The sequence below is a fragment of the Labeo rohita genome, chromosome 5 (assembly GCF_022985175.1).
Source record: "Labeo rohita strain BAU-BD-2019 chromosome 5, IGBB_LRoh.1.0, whole genome shotgun sequence".
In the NCBI taxonomy this organism is placed as follows: Eukaryota; Metazoa; Chordata; class Actinopteri; order Cypriniformes; family Cyprinidae; genus Labeo; species Labeo rohita.
In genome coordinates this window covers 6178156-6193063 of record NC_066873.1, presented here as the reverse complement: position 1 = coordinate 6193063, position 14908 = coordinate 6178156, and the positions used below count along the sequence as shown (strand labels likewise).

General features: G+C 37.2%; 1 protein-coding gene across 2 annotated transcripts in view; it reads left to right on the top strand.

The window, feature by feature from the left end:
* Positions 1 to 221: 221 nt before the first annotated feature.
* Positions 222 to 14908, top strand: part of prrc2b (proline-rich coiled-coil 2B) — a 31637-nt gene continuing 16950 nt past the window's right edge. For both annotated transcript variants that reach the window (XM_051109357.1, XM_051109358.1), the window contains exons 1-14: positions 222 to 395; positions 3178 to 3356; positions 4746 to 4923; positions 8312 to 8414; positions 8506 to 8569; positions 8655 to 8798; positions 10672 to 10961; positions 11042 to 11169; positions 11269 to 11432; positions 11510 to 11597; positions 11688 to 11841; positions 13313 to 13646; positions 13800 to 13963; positions 14113 to 14314. In XM_051109357.1, the coding sequence (XP_050965314.1) occupies positions 3242 to 3356; positions 4746 to 4923; positions 8312 to 8414; positions 8506 to 8569; positions 8655 to 8798; positions 10672 to 10961; positions 11042 to 11169; positions 11269 to 11432; positions 11510 to 11597; positions 11688 to 11841; positions 13313 to 13646; positions 13800 to 13963; positions 14113 to 14314 (2128 nt within the window). In that variant the 5' untranslated portion in view covers positions 222 to 395; positions 3178 to 3241. The remainder of the gene's footprint in view (positions 396 to 3177; positions 3357 to 4745; positions 4924 to 8311; positions 8415 to 8505; positions 8570 to 8654; positions 8799 to 10671; positions 10962 to 11041; positions 11170 to 11268; positions 11433 to 11509; positions 11598 to 11687; positions 11842 to 13312; positions 13647 to 13799; positions 13964 to 14112; positions 14315 to 14908) is intronic.

Genomic DNA, 14908 nt, shown 5'->3' with positions numbered 1-14908 from the left:
AAACAATTGTAAACAACTGTGTCATGTATCATCTATTTTGGACTATACAATATCTGTAAACATCTGTCAAGTGAAATAGGTTATTCAGGCCAGTACTAAATTAGAAAAACAACAAGCTATTTGTATGATCCATCTTTTTTTTTTAAAAATATTCCGCAGTTGAATCTGTGCGTGTCTGTCAGTTCATTCTATGGACCTGCGGGCGGCGCTGTGGCACGCCAGTGACGTCATATCCGCTCTGGGCGGCAGCAGCAGCTTCATTCTCAGGCCGGGAAACTAACAACAAGCGAACAGAGAAAAACAGAGAGAAATCTTCATCCATCCTGCCGAGTTTCTCTATCCGGTGGAAATATATCGATATATGTGATCTGAAGCGACAGTCATACGTTCAATCGGTGAGTTATTAGCGCGCTCTGTGCGATTATTGGTGGGTTTGGGGCCGGTTTGTCGCAGGATGTCTCAGTGTTTGTGTCGCTTTGTTCTGAGCAGCAGCCATTTTTAATCGCCTCACACATCAACAAGTCCACACAAACCCCTCGTTAACGCATTGATTACTCATTATACCAGCCAATGTTAATTAATCACCCGCGCTGCTGCGTGTTCTGTCCCGGTTTGATGCTCGTTTCTCGGTTCTGGTGGAGTTTATACAGTATAAGCGGCTCGAGGCTAATGGCAGTAGCATTGCTAAAGCACCCAGACAAATATCTGTGAAAATGCCGCACATTGCATTAAATTTGGGTATTAATCAGCAGTCATGCTCATATTTACAGCCTCTAGTGTGTGATCGTGTTGATTTCATGTATGTGAAATGAGCGGTTTGTTCAATAATCAGGCTGAAGAGCTTCTGTTTACATCTCATGCTAACTGTACGTTCACAGACTGTATTCGCTTATGAGTTTGTGTTTGAATTAGGAGATTCAACATTAGAGAATATAACGCTTTTACTCTATTAGTAAAACCCGGTTATATATATTCAAGACTCGCTTTAATCAGTTATCGTTGACAGATGTGTTAGCTTCATTTAGCCTGGCATCGATATGTTTCATATTGCACTAATAAATCACGTTCTTATCTTAATAATCACGTTTAAGATTTTACTGTTAATGTGTCAGTGTTTCTCATCTTGTCTCTGATGATGATTATGATGATGGTTCTTTATAAGTGTGAGCAGTGCATCATTGTGGGAATATGACGCTTTGTGTTGACACACTTTAATTTTTAAAGGTTACACTTCATTGTTAGAGTTTTACAAACAAGTACTGAGTAATATTAGCAACATGCTCTTATTGAAGGTTAAAGATTTGGTTCATTGTGATCCAATATGTAGATGAGTTTCTTCATCAAATTTGTAGAAATGTCATTTGACATCATTTGCTCAACAATGGATCCACTGCAGTGAATGGGTGCCATCAGAATAAGAGTCCTAACAGCTGATAAAAACAATGCAATAATCTACAAGTAATCCACACACTTAACATTGTCAAGCCAAAAGCTGTATGTGTGTAAGAAGTAAATCCATCGTTAAGACATTTTCAACTTCAAATTGCTGCTTCCAACTAAATTACAAATGTAATCCGTAATACTACTTTCTCCAGTGAAAAAGCTGTCTAATATGAATCAGGGAAGAAATCTACACTGATCAAGCATTGTTTACAGGCCAAAACAGTCTGAAACGTCTTTAAACAAATATATGGGTGGATTTTGATGTGAGAGCACAACATGAAATGGACTTTTAAACTGGAGGAAGTATTGTTATGAATTAAGGATTTGTATTAGCACTGGAAGCAGTTGTTTGAAGTTAAAAATGTCTTGATGGATTTGTTTTTTACAAACATGCAGCTTTTGGCTTCACAAGACGTTAACTGATAAACTCGAGTCGTGTGGATTATTGTCATGTTATCAGCTGTTCTGACAGCACCCATTCATTGCAGAGGATCCATTAGTGAGCAAGTGATGTGATGCTACATTTCTCCAAATCTGATGAAGAAACATGCTCATCTATATCTTGGATAACCTGAGGTTGAATGCACTTTTTTTTTTTCTTTTTACCACATTTTCTTTTATGGATGAACTATTCCATAATAAACATTTACCTAAAACATAACTTGTTTATTGAATGTTTATTTGTAAATTGCAGGTAGTCATTTGAAGTGGATAAATATGGTCATCTTTATCCTGTGGAACACAAAGGCAGATGTTTCACAGATGTTCATGCTGCTCTTTTCCTCAGTGAGAGCAGTTGGTGCGTTTTTACTGCGCAGCTACAGAAAACCTCATAAATGACAGTGCAAGCTTCTGTGGGGGTGAATTATTCATTTAAAAGAGAGTTCATCAAAAAAAGAATTTATTTACGCACATTCATGTCATTACAAACCAGTTTGACTTGCTTTCTTCTGAGGAACTCAAATCAAGATTTTTTTTTTTTAATGAAACCTGAAAAATGATGAGATGTCCCTCAATTGAAAATCCATGTAACCAAAGCTTTGTTGCTTTGTGAAGTTCATAAAGATGTTATAATCTCGCTATGAATGAAGCGATGTAATCTTCTGAAGAGACACAGACTTTATGTAAATGGATTTTATTTAGGATTTTATGTATAAATGTTGGTCTCTACACATACAGTGAGCTCATCAGATACGGGAAGCAGATTCTCAGACGTGCTTTTTTGATCTTATTGGTTCTCGCGCGTTTGAGCTTCTGTTTAGCATACTTGATGTGCATACAGTACGATGTCTTGTTGAGAATTTTGAAGCATGAATGTATAGGTTGAACGTGTCTGCAGAGTTCATGCATTTTGTTTTTGGTCACTGTCACTGGTATTGTACGTCTAGAAGCGAGTCGTAGTATTTATGTCCTCATTGAGACAGCAGGACACTTCTGTTGTGTTACATGAATGTTGATTTTTCTTTTCACCTTCATTTCCATCCCAAGAATATCTGGATGATCCCTGTGTGGCTTTTTTGCTAATTGTGAGGTTCATCTGAGACATTTTGTCTAAGGTTGTGTTTTGTTGTTGACCAGGATTGAAATGCATCTGAGCCTCATCCTCTTGTGTCCGGATGGAAAGATGCCGTTTCTGTGGCTTTGAAACGGTTATTCATCACAGTTCAGAGGATGTTTTGGAGAGACGTAGGTTCTTCTGCTAACAGTCGTGTCATTGTGTGTGTTTCTCCACAGAAACAGACGGTACTGAGGAAGAGGTGCAAAGAAAAATTTCCATACTCGATGACATTACATCGCAATGTCCGATCGTTTGGGGCAAATAACCAAGTCCAAGGATGGGAAAAGCAAGTATTCATCACTCAGCCTATTTGACAAGTACAAAGGGAAGTCAATAGAAACTCAGAAAACCACAGGTGAGACTAAAGCACTCAGTGTTCCCTTATTCACGTCCATGTTCATGTTTCTAGAATTCATGCAGAAAAACTGATATGTAAATCTAAATATGATATGTAAATCTACTATGTTGTGCATTTGTCCGTTTGCTGAAGCACCCATTTAACTATTTCATTTGAGAAATCTATTAAAAAAAAATTATAAACCAAATAAAAAATTAATTTTCAGTTGTCCAGAAACATTACTACTGCTCAGTAGAATGTACTTAAAGTCATAATATTTATACATTTTATTTAAGCATTTATTTTCTAAGGAATATCACACAATTTTTAATTAAAACGGTAAGCATTTTGTGCAACACTTTGTTTGCCAAAAATGAAAGAAACTGATTAAATTTCATTTGACTTCATGTTTGTAAAAAATTTAATTTCTGTTTTATGCATTAATTACCCCCTGGTTTTGATGATGAATTTATATCATTAAACAAACGTTTCTTCTACAACACACAATTTCTGGAAAAAACATTATGTAGAGTACTGTTGTTGTTTAAATTAAAATAGTTTTGGGGGATATGCTCACGATATTATCATGCTAATTTATTTAATTATTTACTTTGTTTCATTGCCGGCAAATGAACTAACGCCAGCATAAAAACAGCCATTTCTTACCCCTTATTTACACTGCACATGTCTGTGGTGTGAAGGGGGACATTTCCCCCCAAAACGAGTTATTGTGCCCCCCTTTTCCATCCTTTCCCCTCCTTGCTGAACGGGATCGATTTCAAAAGTAAAACTGGAAAAACACAGTGTAAGAAAGCGAATGTACGCCTTTGCGAGCGTCAACAACTGCGTCCCATCTCATTTTCTCCTCCAACTTCAAAATCATCCTACATCGCTGCAGCAGTACTGATCCAGTGTTTACAAAGTAAACATGCAAGAAAGGTCAAACACCCTTTACAAAAAAGGTAAAACAGCGATGTAGGATGATTTTGAAGTTGGAGAAGAAAATGAGATGGGAGTTTTTAACTGTCTGAACCAGAATAACTGTCATGAACCAGAATAGTGTATAAACACAAATCTAGAAAAAAATAAGCGATTGTTTTGAGGTTAAGACCCTTGTATAAATTTGTACCTATTTATTTATTATTATTTTTTAAAATAAAATGGAGAAAAACCCCGAAATGTTTTCCACAAAAAACATAATTTTTTGCTAGATAAGAGAAAGACATAATTTCCTCAGCTGGGATCAGTCTTATTTTAGAGCCTTTAGGTGCAAATTGAATGTTCAGATGTGTTGCATTTTGGAAGTTCAAACTCAGGGGCACCATAGAAGTCCACTATATGGACTTGATGTTTATGATGATTTCCCTTTGTATGTGTTCACACCCCTTCTCTTTCCATATCCTGCAGTTGTTGCACGACATGGCTTACAGAGTCTTGGCAAAGTGGCCGCTGCCCGGCGCATGCCCCCTCCCGCTCACCTGCCGAGTCTGAAGTCTGAGAGTAAAGGAAACGATCCCAACGTGATTATCGTGCCCAAAGACGGTACAGGATGGGCAAACAAGCAGGATCAACCCGATCCAAAGAGGTCAGAACCGACGCTGCTTTGACATCAGCACTGCTGTCCATCACGCTTGCTAAAACATCTGTGTTTGAAGTGAATTGAAGGACAGATTGTGAGCTGTAGAGCATTGTGTGTGTGTATGTCTGTGTTTGTACAGCAGGTGCATCAGTAGGTCACACTGATTGTGTCATGCAGAGCAGCTTATATAAAGAAAGGCATGTGTGCAGAGAGAAAGAGTGATGCTCATCACAGTGTTGGTCATTTGTGAGTGTTAGGAGTTAATGAGGATGTTACAGTCACTCTGTGTTGCAATCAGTGAATACTTGAAGCGGTAATGCATCGACATTACCATATACAGGGCTGAAGGATTTTTTTTTCTACTGGCCCGGTCCAAATTTTTACTGGCCCTACCACAACAAAGTTCAGTAATTGCTGTTATCATTGTTTTTGAATCATGTTATCTTTTATTTTAATAACCAAAATTTTACATTCCAAATAAAATTGTACAATTCTCGGTTCCAGTTTTGATACCACACCTAATTTACTAGCCCTAACATTATTACAAAGCTAATCGTCAAGACGAGTAGTTTGACATACTTTTGTCGGCTATTTGTCTGTCAGAGATGTGTCTCTCTGTGACAGCTTAAAATTTTAAGTTAACAAGGTTCAACAAACCGATTGGGCCAGTGACCTATTCGTCAGCCGCCCGAGTGTCTTTCACGCTGGCCCCGGGCCATCGGGCACTCCTTATTGTCGAGCCCTGATATAAGATTATCAACAAACAAGCAGGATCATGCATGCAGAGAGAGTGTGTGAGTATGCAGTTAGTCATGTGTGAGTGTTTTGAGCTAATGAGTGTATTACAGTCACTCTGGGTTGCTGTTGCAATCAAAGAATACCTGAGGTGGTAATGCATAGGTGTTTCCAAAAATGATTATCACCTTGTTTATAAGTGATATTGTCCCGCATTATGCTTATGTGACCTGTGCTGGCAAATTGAGTCACAATGAGCAAATGTTCAAAAATGAGTTATTTGTTGTTTTCACATGAGTTATTTGTTGTTTTCACATTCTTCTTTATGATGGCTGAGCTATACCCATTTGAAGTCAGCAAAGTCAGTTCTGAGAAAACCTGAACTTGATTTTTCTTAAGGTTCCAAAGCAAAATCACTGTTTCGTCTCTGTCCTTTCTTAATATTAATTACTATATTATTAATCCCAAGCCATTTTTTTACTTCATCTTTATTAAAAATAAGAATAGATGCAAAAAAATAAAATCTTAGTTCATTGCTTATGAACAAAGCTTTCAAGTAAGAAAAACTAATAATCAATGTAAAAAATCACTTCAGTGTACTCATTACAAATTATTAAAACTACAAAAGCAGTTTAATCAAGAGCAGTGATCTTTTCTTTTATTGTTAGATTAACATCAAGACGGACAGCTTATACATTAAGACCTTCTGTACTGCATGGATCTGCTATAATGTTACACATCATGTTTTTCTCCAACAGTTCCCCAACCGTTCATTTTAGACGTAACATATTGTTTGCGTGAATAGCCTACTTGAATACTGTAATTGTTTATTCAGTATATGTATATATATCAGGATTGTGTGGCGGCAGAAGTGCTTTTGTGCGCGATTAATATGTCAGTCAGGGGCAACATGGGAAGCGAGTGGAGAAAAAGGTACTTCTCTTAGAAAACGTACAAATAAATTTTAGATGTTTAATTACTATGTGGAGCATTGAGATTGCTAGACAAGGGCTTAAAGGAATTTGTTTTTGTGAGAACCTAAAATTCTACTCGCAGAATCCAGTCTTAAAAATGGAATTTACTGAATAATGTGGAATATAACGGAATTTGCCAGATTTTGGATTAATAATTCAAAAGTAGGTCAGTACACTTAAATCAAAACGTGTCATGGACTAGTGCCTGCAAATATAAAGCCACAAAAATACTATGTTAATATGAATCCTGCATGTTCTGTGCATCTCTGTGTGAATGAATGGCCAAGATGCGTAGTTCAGCCTTAATATGAGTACATGGACACATGCACATTGTCTCTAAAACTGTCCGGAGCATTTTACCATTTCCTTTGAGAAAATGTATTGTCAAAAACAGACTTCTTCAAAGCAACTCGTCAAAATAAAAGTTTGGATTAACTTGAAGAAACTGTGACAGAAATAGATTGCTTAATCTAATGATAGTTGTTCTCCTACCACTAATAAAATGATTATTAAAACCTTTTTTATAGGAATATTTACCAGAAAAGTCATTTACCATGAATTTATTTACCAAGAAAATAAGTACACAACACAGTATTTCTGAAACAAAAAAAAAATGAAATAAATAAAATATATTTTTAAATAAAATCAATTATTTAGAGATTAATTATTAAAATTAAATGAAGCAATTATAGTTGAATCCAGAAGATTCATGGAAAACAAAGAATGTGGTTAAAAACAATAATTTGAATTTGAGAGAAAAAAAAATCATAGGGGCTTAAATTTGTTTGTTAATCTGTTAATAAGTTGCTATTAAATTGTGTATGTGTTATGATTTTAATTAATTAGACATGCTTTTTTATTTATTTATTTATTTTTTTTTTATAATTTAACTGTTAAAACAGAATCTAGAAAGATCAAAACGAAAAATCCAGAAAAAGAGGAGTTTGGGCAAAAAAAAAAAATAATAATAATAATAATTCGGTGGGAAAATGAAACTGATTTCAAGGGGGTCCTACCTAAACTGATTTATTATAGTACAAAATATCATGTAGTATGTTTATAGTGTGTGTGTGTTTGTGTATGGTCACACTTTAGTTTGGGGACTACTATTAACTATGACTTTAGCCTCAAATTCCTAATTACTGTTTATTAATAGTTAGTAATATAGTTGTGAAGTTTAGGTATAGGGTGGGTTTAAGTTATCTTAAATATGGTCAAATGTTTTTTTTTTTTTTTTTTTTTTTTTTTTTTTAATTTAATTGTTCAACTTGGTAGCACATGTTTTTTGAGAAAAAGCAGAACGTTCTGATACGTCTCCCTTAAAATTGCAAGTAAACTGAGTACTGAGTCACAAGACTTTGTGAATCTTCAGTATGTGTTTGTGTCGTGAGTGCTGCATGGTAAAGGTCGTTTCATACAGCTGAAATGACTATGGACATGCTCAAAACTTTAGATTTGCAGTGAGGTGATTTTTTTTTTTGTTTTGTTTTGTTTTGTTTTGTTTTTGTTTTGAGAGCGACAGTGCGCTTTATTCACATACTGTAACTGAGTGATGTATTTAGTCATGTGGGAGCTGCTGGTTATTTAAATACTTGAATATACTTTGTTCTCAAAATACCCAGCTCTATTTCTGGATGCAAGTGGTCATCACACGTTGTCTGATCAGTGTCTGTTTCCTCCTGTAGTTCCGTTGCATCATCAGCACAGCTGCCGGAGTCGCAGCCACCGCTGGCTTTACAGAAATCTGTTTCCAATCTTCAGAAGCCCATGCCAATAACCAGCCAGGAGGTACAGACAGCACGTTCATCATAGTACTCACTTTTTGATGTTGTGATGATGAGCGTATTGTGGTGTCTGATGTCTGCTTCTGTCCCTCTAGAGCACAAGTACAGGTGGACCAAAGCAATGGGCACAGCTCAATGGAAAGGCAGTAGATCAAGATGGTAATCACCAGCTTATTCTGATCAACACAATCAGACTTGTTAGTTTTGACGTAGTGTTTGACAGTTGTTTGGCTCTGTTGTCCAGGTTTAAAGGTCTCAAGCCGACTGCAGCCCTTCTCTCACGAGGAATTTCCGACGCTGAAAGCAGCAGGCGAACAGGACAAAGCTGGCAAGGAAAGAAGCGTCTTCGATCCGTCGTATGGGCCCGGACCAAGCCTCCGCCCACAGAGTGAGTCCTATATGCACGATAATGCATTTAGATTGTTTAATCTTCAGTAGAAAAGAATCAAAACTATATTCCATGCGCAAGCTAGCAGCATTGATTTATATTCAGAGGTGTCAGATTTGACAGTGGGAAATTCTATGATTTGTCTTTGTGTGTTTGCGGCATGTAAGCATATAGTGTGTACTTGCTCAGACAGCCGTTTTTGGATAGGCTTTATTCTCTGTTTTAGTGTATCTGGTCAGATATGCACTGATGTGGTGATCAGTAAACGACTTTCAGTAGTGTCCTTTCTTATTCAGCACATACTGTCATGATGTATAAAAACAAAAGAATGAGATTTTATTACATTACGTATTGAGACTAAATGTTCAGATCTTACTTCATTCAAAACAAAACACAAAAAAGACATTTTAACGAAGTAATTTTAGGTCAATCGAGATTTAAAATTTTAATATTTTGAACACATTTTCTCTACTGCAACAGAATTAATAGACTTTTATATTTTCAAATAGATTTTATCCTGTTTATTTTAGGGTACAGTGTTAGCAGCACATGTTTGTGAAGTGGATCTATGAAATGATTGCTTAACTTTTACACTATTCCTAACCAGGCATGAAAAGAAGGTCACAAAACAGCCAATCTTTACAGATCTCTTTGTTTAGGGTAGGAATGCGCTGAAAATGACACAAAACGAAAGAAAATAAGTCAAAAATCTGATGCAGCGTATTAACAGATCAGAAAACTTCCCATGTAGAATTTTTATTTAATTGAAACAATGGCTGATGGTGTATTTTAGTTTACTGATAATGGTATTAAAATTTGTAATTAGTTTTTGTTTTAATATTTTCTGTTTTCATTTGTATGTTTGTCATGTTGTCCCTTTTTTTAGTTAGATTTATTTTTCAATGTTTAAGTACACACTAGATTTTTTTTTTTTTTTTTTAAAGAAGTCTCTTTTGCTTACCAAGCCTGCATTTATTTGATCCAAACTACAACAAAAACAGTAATATTTAGTTTAAAATAATTAAATATTTATTTATAAATATTTGTTAAATAATTAAAATGTAAAATAAGGTTTCTATTTTAAAATGTAATTTATTCCTTTGATTTCAAAGCTGATTTTTTTTTTTTTTTTTTTAGCATCATTACTTCAGTCACATGATCCTTCAGAAATCATTCTAATCTGATTTTCTGCTCAAAAGATGTTTATAATGTTGAAAACAGCTGAGTAAATTTTTTCAGAAAAACAGCATTTGAAATGGAAATCTTTTGTTACATTATAAATGTCTTTGTCATCACTTTTGATCAATTTAAAGCAACTTTGCTAAATAAAAGCTTTTGATTTGTATAGTGTATAATGTTACAAAAGCTTTTTATTTCAGATAAATGGTGAACTTTCTATTCATTAAAGAATCCTGAAAAAAATGCTGATCTGTTTAAAATATTGATAATAGTAAACAGTGTTTCTTGAACAGCAAGAGTAACTGGAGTAATGATGCTGAAAAATCAGATTTGATCACAGGAATAAATTACTTTTGAAAATATATTTAAGTAGAAAGCAGTTATTTTAAATAGTAAAAATATTTCACAATAATGCTGCTTTTGCTGTATTTTGGATCAAATAAATGCAGGCTTGGTGAGCAGAAGAGACTTCTATTTAAAAAAATCATAAAAAGCTTACAGCTTAAAAACGTTTGACTGGTAGTGTACATCAAATTAAAGTAGACGAAAATGAGATCTTGCCTAGCTGAAATAGGTGTAATTATTTCTAGTACCAAATGTTTTTGGTGTTGGTTAGCTGTAATACCTCTGGTGTAAATGACCCATTTGTTGATGTCTTAGTGTGATGTAGCTGACTGTGTTGTGTCATTGTCAGATGTGTCGAGCTGGAGGGAGGGCGGTGGGAGGAACCTGCAGCCCCCAGTGCTGTCTGCCGCCCCACCCTGCACAGACACAGACACCAAGAGCAGCGGCTCAGCTGAGACCACCACTCCTGTTCCTCCCTCCTCCTCCTCTTCATCCTCCTCCACTGCTGCTGCTCAGTCTCCTGATGTGAAGGAGCCATCACTGCGGCCTGCTCAGCCCGTGCAGCGCAGGGCCGCCCCACCATCCCTCCAGTACCAGCACCACACCACCACCACCTACCATGACATGCTGCCTGCCTTCGTGAGTCTCTGACCATTCTGTCAGTTGTCCAGTGTGTTGTGGTTTCTTCGAAAAGTGCTCACTGGCTCTTTGTTTCTCAGATGTGCCCTAAAGAGACTCGTGATGCCCCGGGCTCTTCGGATCATGGCCCGACCACTGTGGTTGCTCCCGTGCGCTTTGAATCGAGATTGATCTTCAGACCAGCGTTCCCTGCGCCGGAGCCCGTCAAGTAAGTGTTGTGCTAATCACTCATTCACAGTGAGGAACGCTCACTGTTCTTTTCTATAAATCGCTGTTTTTTTTGTTTTTTTGTTTTTTTTTTGTGCAGTGGTGAATTGAGAAGAGAGCCCCGTTACCCCCGTGTCCCCCCACGCCCCTCCGCTCGCCCGATCCGCCGCCCTGGAGATCGAGCTCCCCGTCCTGCCATAATCAACCCTGAGGACCTGAAGGACCTCGATGAACTGGACAATGACTGTGAAGATGGCTGGGCAGGTGAGCGTTTGATTTCTTTACCAACAGCAGAATAGCGTTTTCACCAATGCTCATTGTGACCGGTGTCCGTTCTTCAGGTCTCCATGAGGAAGTGGATTATAGCGAGAAGCTCAAATTCAGTGATGATGAGGAAGATCATTCCCCCTGTGAGAAGAACAAAATCTGGTGAGTTTTTCTTTGTTTTAATGCAGTGCGTGCGGTGTGAAAGCTGCATGTGTTGAGATTGAAGCATGTTCTGGTGCTTGTGTCGTGCAGGGATGACTGGGACAACCATCAGGACCAGCATTCGTCTCAGAGCTCTGGTGACGGCACGTTCCCACAGGATGTTGAGGAGGAGTCATACACGCGGCAGCCAGAACCTGTACCCTCCAGAAAGACCAATGGACGTTTCTCCTCTACTGAATCTCAGGTAACAGTCAAGGACCTTTAGTAAATTATCACTTATCATCAAATAAGACCAATTATAGGGAAATATATATATATGAAAATAGTGTGTGTGTGTATTAGTGGTGTTAAAATTAGCATGTTAATGCAGTGATTTAAATATATATATATTTTTGTTTTAACGTGATTAACGCAGTGGCGGGGCTAGGTTTGGCCACCCCACCCACAACCAATAAAGAATTGCATTTATTTAGACACACAGCGTAATAATGAGCACATCAAATGGAAGGCTTTTCAGACATGTGCTCCAATGTCACCTCAGCGCCAGGTGTGAGTCAAACGAGCGTGGCAACTGTACCAGTGGCGAGGAGCTTCAGTAGAAAATCAATGTACTGCCGTCAGATGAGATGTTGTCTGGTCATATGTCAGTAAAAACGAATCTTACAGTCCTGTCAACTGTTATACTGTGCCGAGTCACATTTAAAGCAGTGTCAGATCTGCTCCAAGTTCAGCAGCGGCAGCTTTTAAAGTAACAGCAGCCAAAATATCCTAATAAGCAGCTGCTGTATTGTCTGTTAATCAAAGAACAAAATTAAAAAGGAGTATAATCAATAACTTCTGTAGGTTTAAGCTTTATAATTTATTTAATTTAGATTTTAGTGTTTGATAACTTTATTAAAATTGGCTGTATCTTCTTACTGAAGGGCACAGGTAGCTATATGACAGTTATTATAGTGGGTTTATGTGAAGATTCTTTTGAGTTCACTTAAATTACAAGTCTAATAAATGTTAAATTGAAAGCTCTCAATTATACTGCTATAGTCAATGGTTAAATATTGGGAAAAACTTAAGTAATAGTTTCAGTTTTGGTTACCTATAAGTTTTAATAAATTATAATTTAATGTTTTTTTTTTTTTTTTTTTTTTATGGTAATGATTTTTATCTGTCCATCACAGCTGAACCAACTCTTTGCTGCTGTTTAACTATTTAACTTTTTTTTTTTTTTTTTTTTTTTTTTTTTTTAAATATGTGACCCTGAGACACAAAATCAGTCATAAGGGGATTTTTTTTTTTAATGAATAAATAGGCTTTCCATTGATGCATGGTTTGTTAGGAGAGGACAATATTTGGCCCGAGCTATTTGAAAATTGCCTTTAAAGCTGTCCAAATGTTCTTTAGCAATGTATATTACTAAACTAAAGATATAATTATGGTACGATATTTACACAATATCTTCATGGAACATGATCTTTACTTAATATCTTGTCAAACAAGTGATAAACATGCTAGTGCAAAGCATAATTTTGGCCGTGTTGGATGTTTCTTTTGGCCCATTATGCACTTTAAATTTCAGACATTTAATTTAGTGAGTACAAGAACGTTAAGAAAACATGATTGCTTAAATTACATCTCTTTTTTTCTTGATCTTTTTAATAGCTACCATCAGTCCAGGCTCATCTAAAAGATCTCTTCTCTATGTTGTTTGTTATTTGCAGCACCAGCAGAAGAACAGTGTAAATAGTGAGTCCGCAGAGGAGCAGGAGGAGCCCCAGCGGCAGGTGCTTCCTCGTGGGAAGTTTGTCTCAGCTGACCTCTCTGCCGTGGAGAGAGCGCGCAGACGGCGCGAGGAAGAGGAGAGGAGGGCGCGGGAGGAGAGACTGGCTGCCTGTGCAGAGAAACTAAAAAAACTGGATGAAAAATTTGGCAAAACTGAGAAACCTGCACGTTCTGGAGAAACGCTGAGAGAAGCAGATAGCAAGGAGCTGACACAGTCTCCAGGCCGAAGGTCATCCAAACACCACCAGGAGGGCTGGCAGTACAGCACTAAAGGTATACTTGTTCATTTATACTTGTTGATTTATAAATGTAAGTTTTAGCTGCCTTTGTGCTGGCAGTGCTTTAAAGGGGATTAATCAAAGATGTCTCAGAGGATTTTGATGATGCTCTTAGATTTTTCTAAACACCTCATTTCATTGCATATAGAAGTGTCGGATACACCAGCCGAGTCGTCCAGTCAGGAGTATAAAGATGAAGGTTGTAACTACCACAATGATGATGATGGCCCTGAGTCCACCTCTCCCCTCCCAGACTACGGCCGACACCAGAAGCCTGTGCCGCCCCGCTTCCAGAAGCAGCACCAGCAGCAGGTGAGCTTTTGCACGTAATCCCGTAAGAGGAAATGGCTATTAATACAGCTGCCCTGAAGATCTTGAGGTGCATATGTCTTTGCAGAAGGTATAATTCTCAGAAATTCTGCTTTCATTTTATAGATTTTGTTGAATTTTGTGGTTTCTAGGAGCAGGTGTATAAGATGGCACCGTGGCAGCAGTCGGGTCACCCCACCCAGACCAGTTCTGCTCACCCACAGAGAGGCTTTTACCCTCCTCATGTCCTGGGCTTTGACCCACGCTGGATGATGATGCCTCCCTACATGGATCCTCGCATGGCACAGGGATGTTCTCCAGTGGATTTCTACCCTCCTGGTGTTCACTCGTCTGGTAAATTACAACATCCACCATATTTAGTGCTGTTTGCCAAGTCAAGCATCGCTATTATTAATAGTAATACCTTTAATAATATGTATTCAACTTCTTAATTTGACAAGTGAACTCTGTAGACTTGAACCAGTAAACCAGGCATTCCCAAAATGTTTTGTCAGTTGAACCCGTTTGACAGAAAATATTTATCTTAAGTACTCGAAACTAAACTTTAAATTTATATTTTAATCACATTTACATGTTTATGGTTCTTGGTTAATAATTACATTTTATGTGTTTTACTTTTAAAAGTTTGGAAACACCCTAGAAAAGTGGGGTTGTGGACAATATTGGCATGAATCCTTTTTAATTTGTGATAATTTTGCACTGATAAGGGACAACACAAACTACGAAAACATATTTTATTACATAAACAGTTTATACATAGAAAAAAACTTACATTTTCGAATCATCAAAATATCCACCATTAGCAGCTATTACAGCTCTGAATAATCTGGGCCTAAATCTGACCCCAAAATCTTTTAAAAACCTGGGCCAAGTTTAAACCAGTAACCAGGCATCACAACTGGCAAAGGGGCATGTCTGATTTTGACA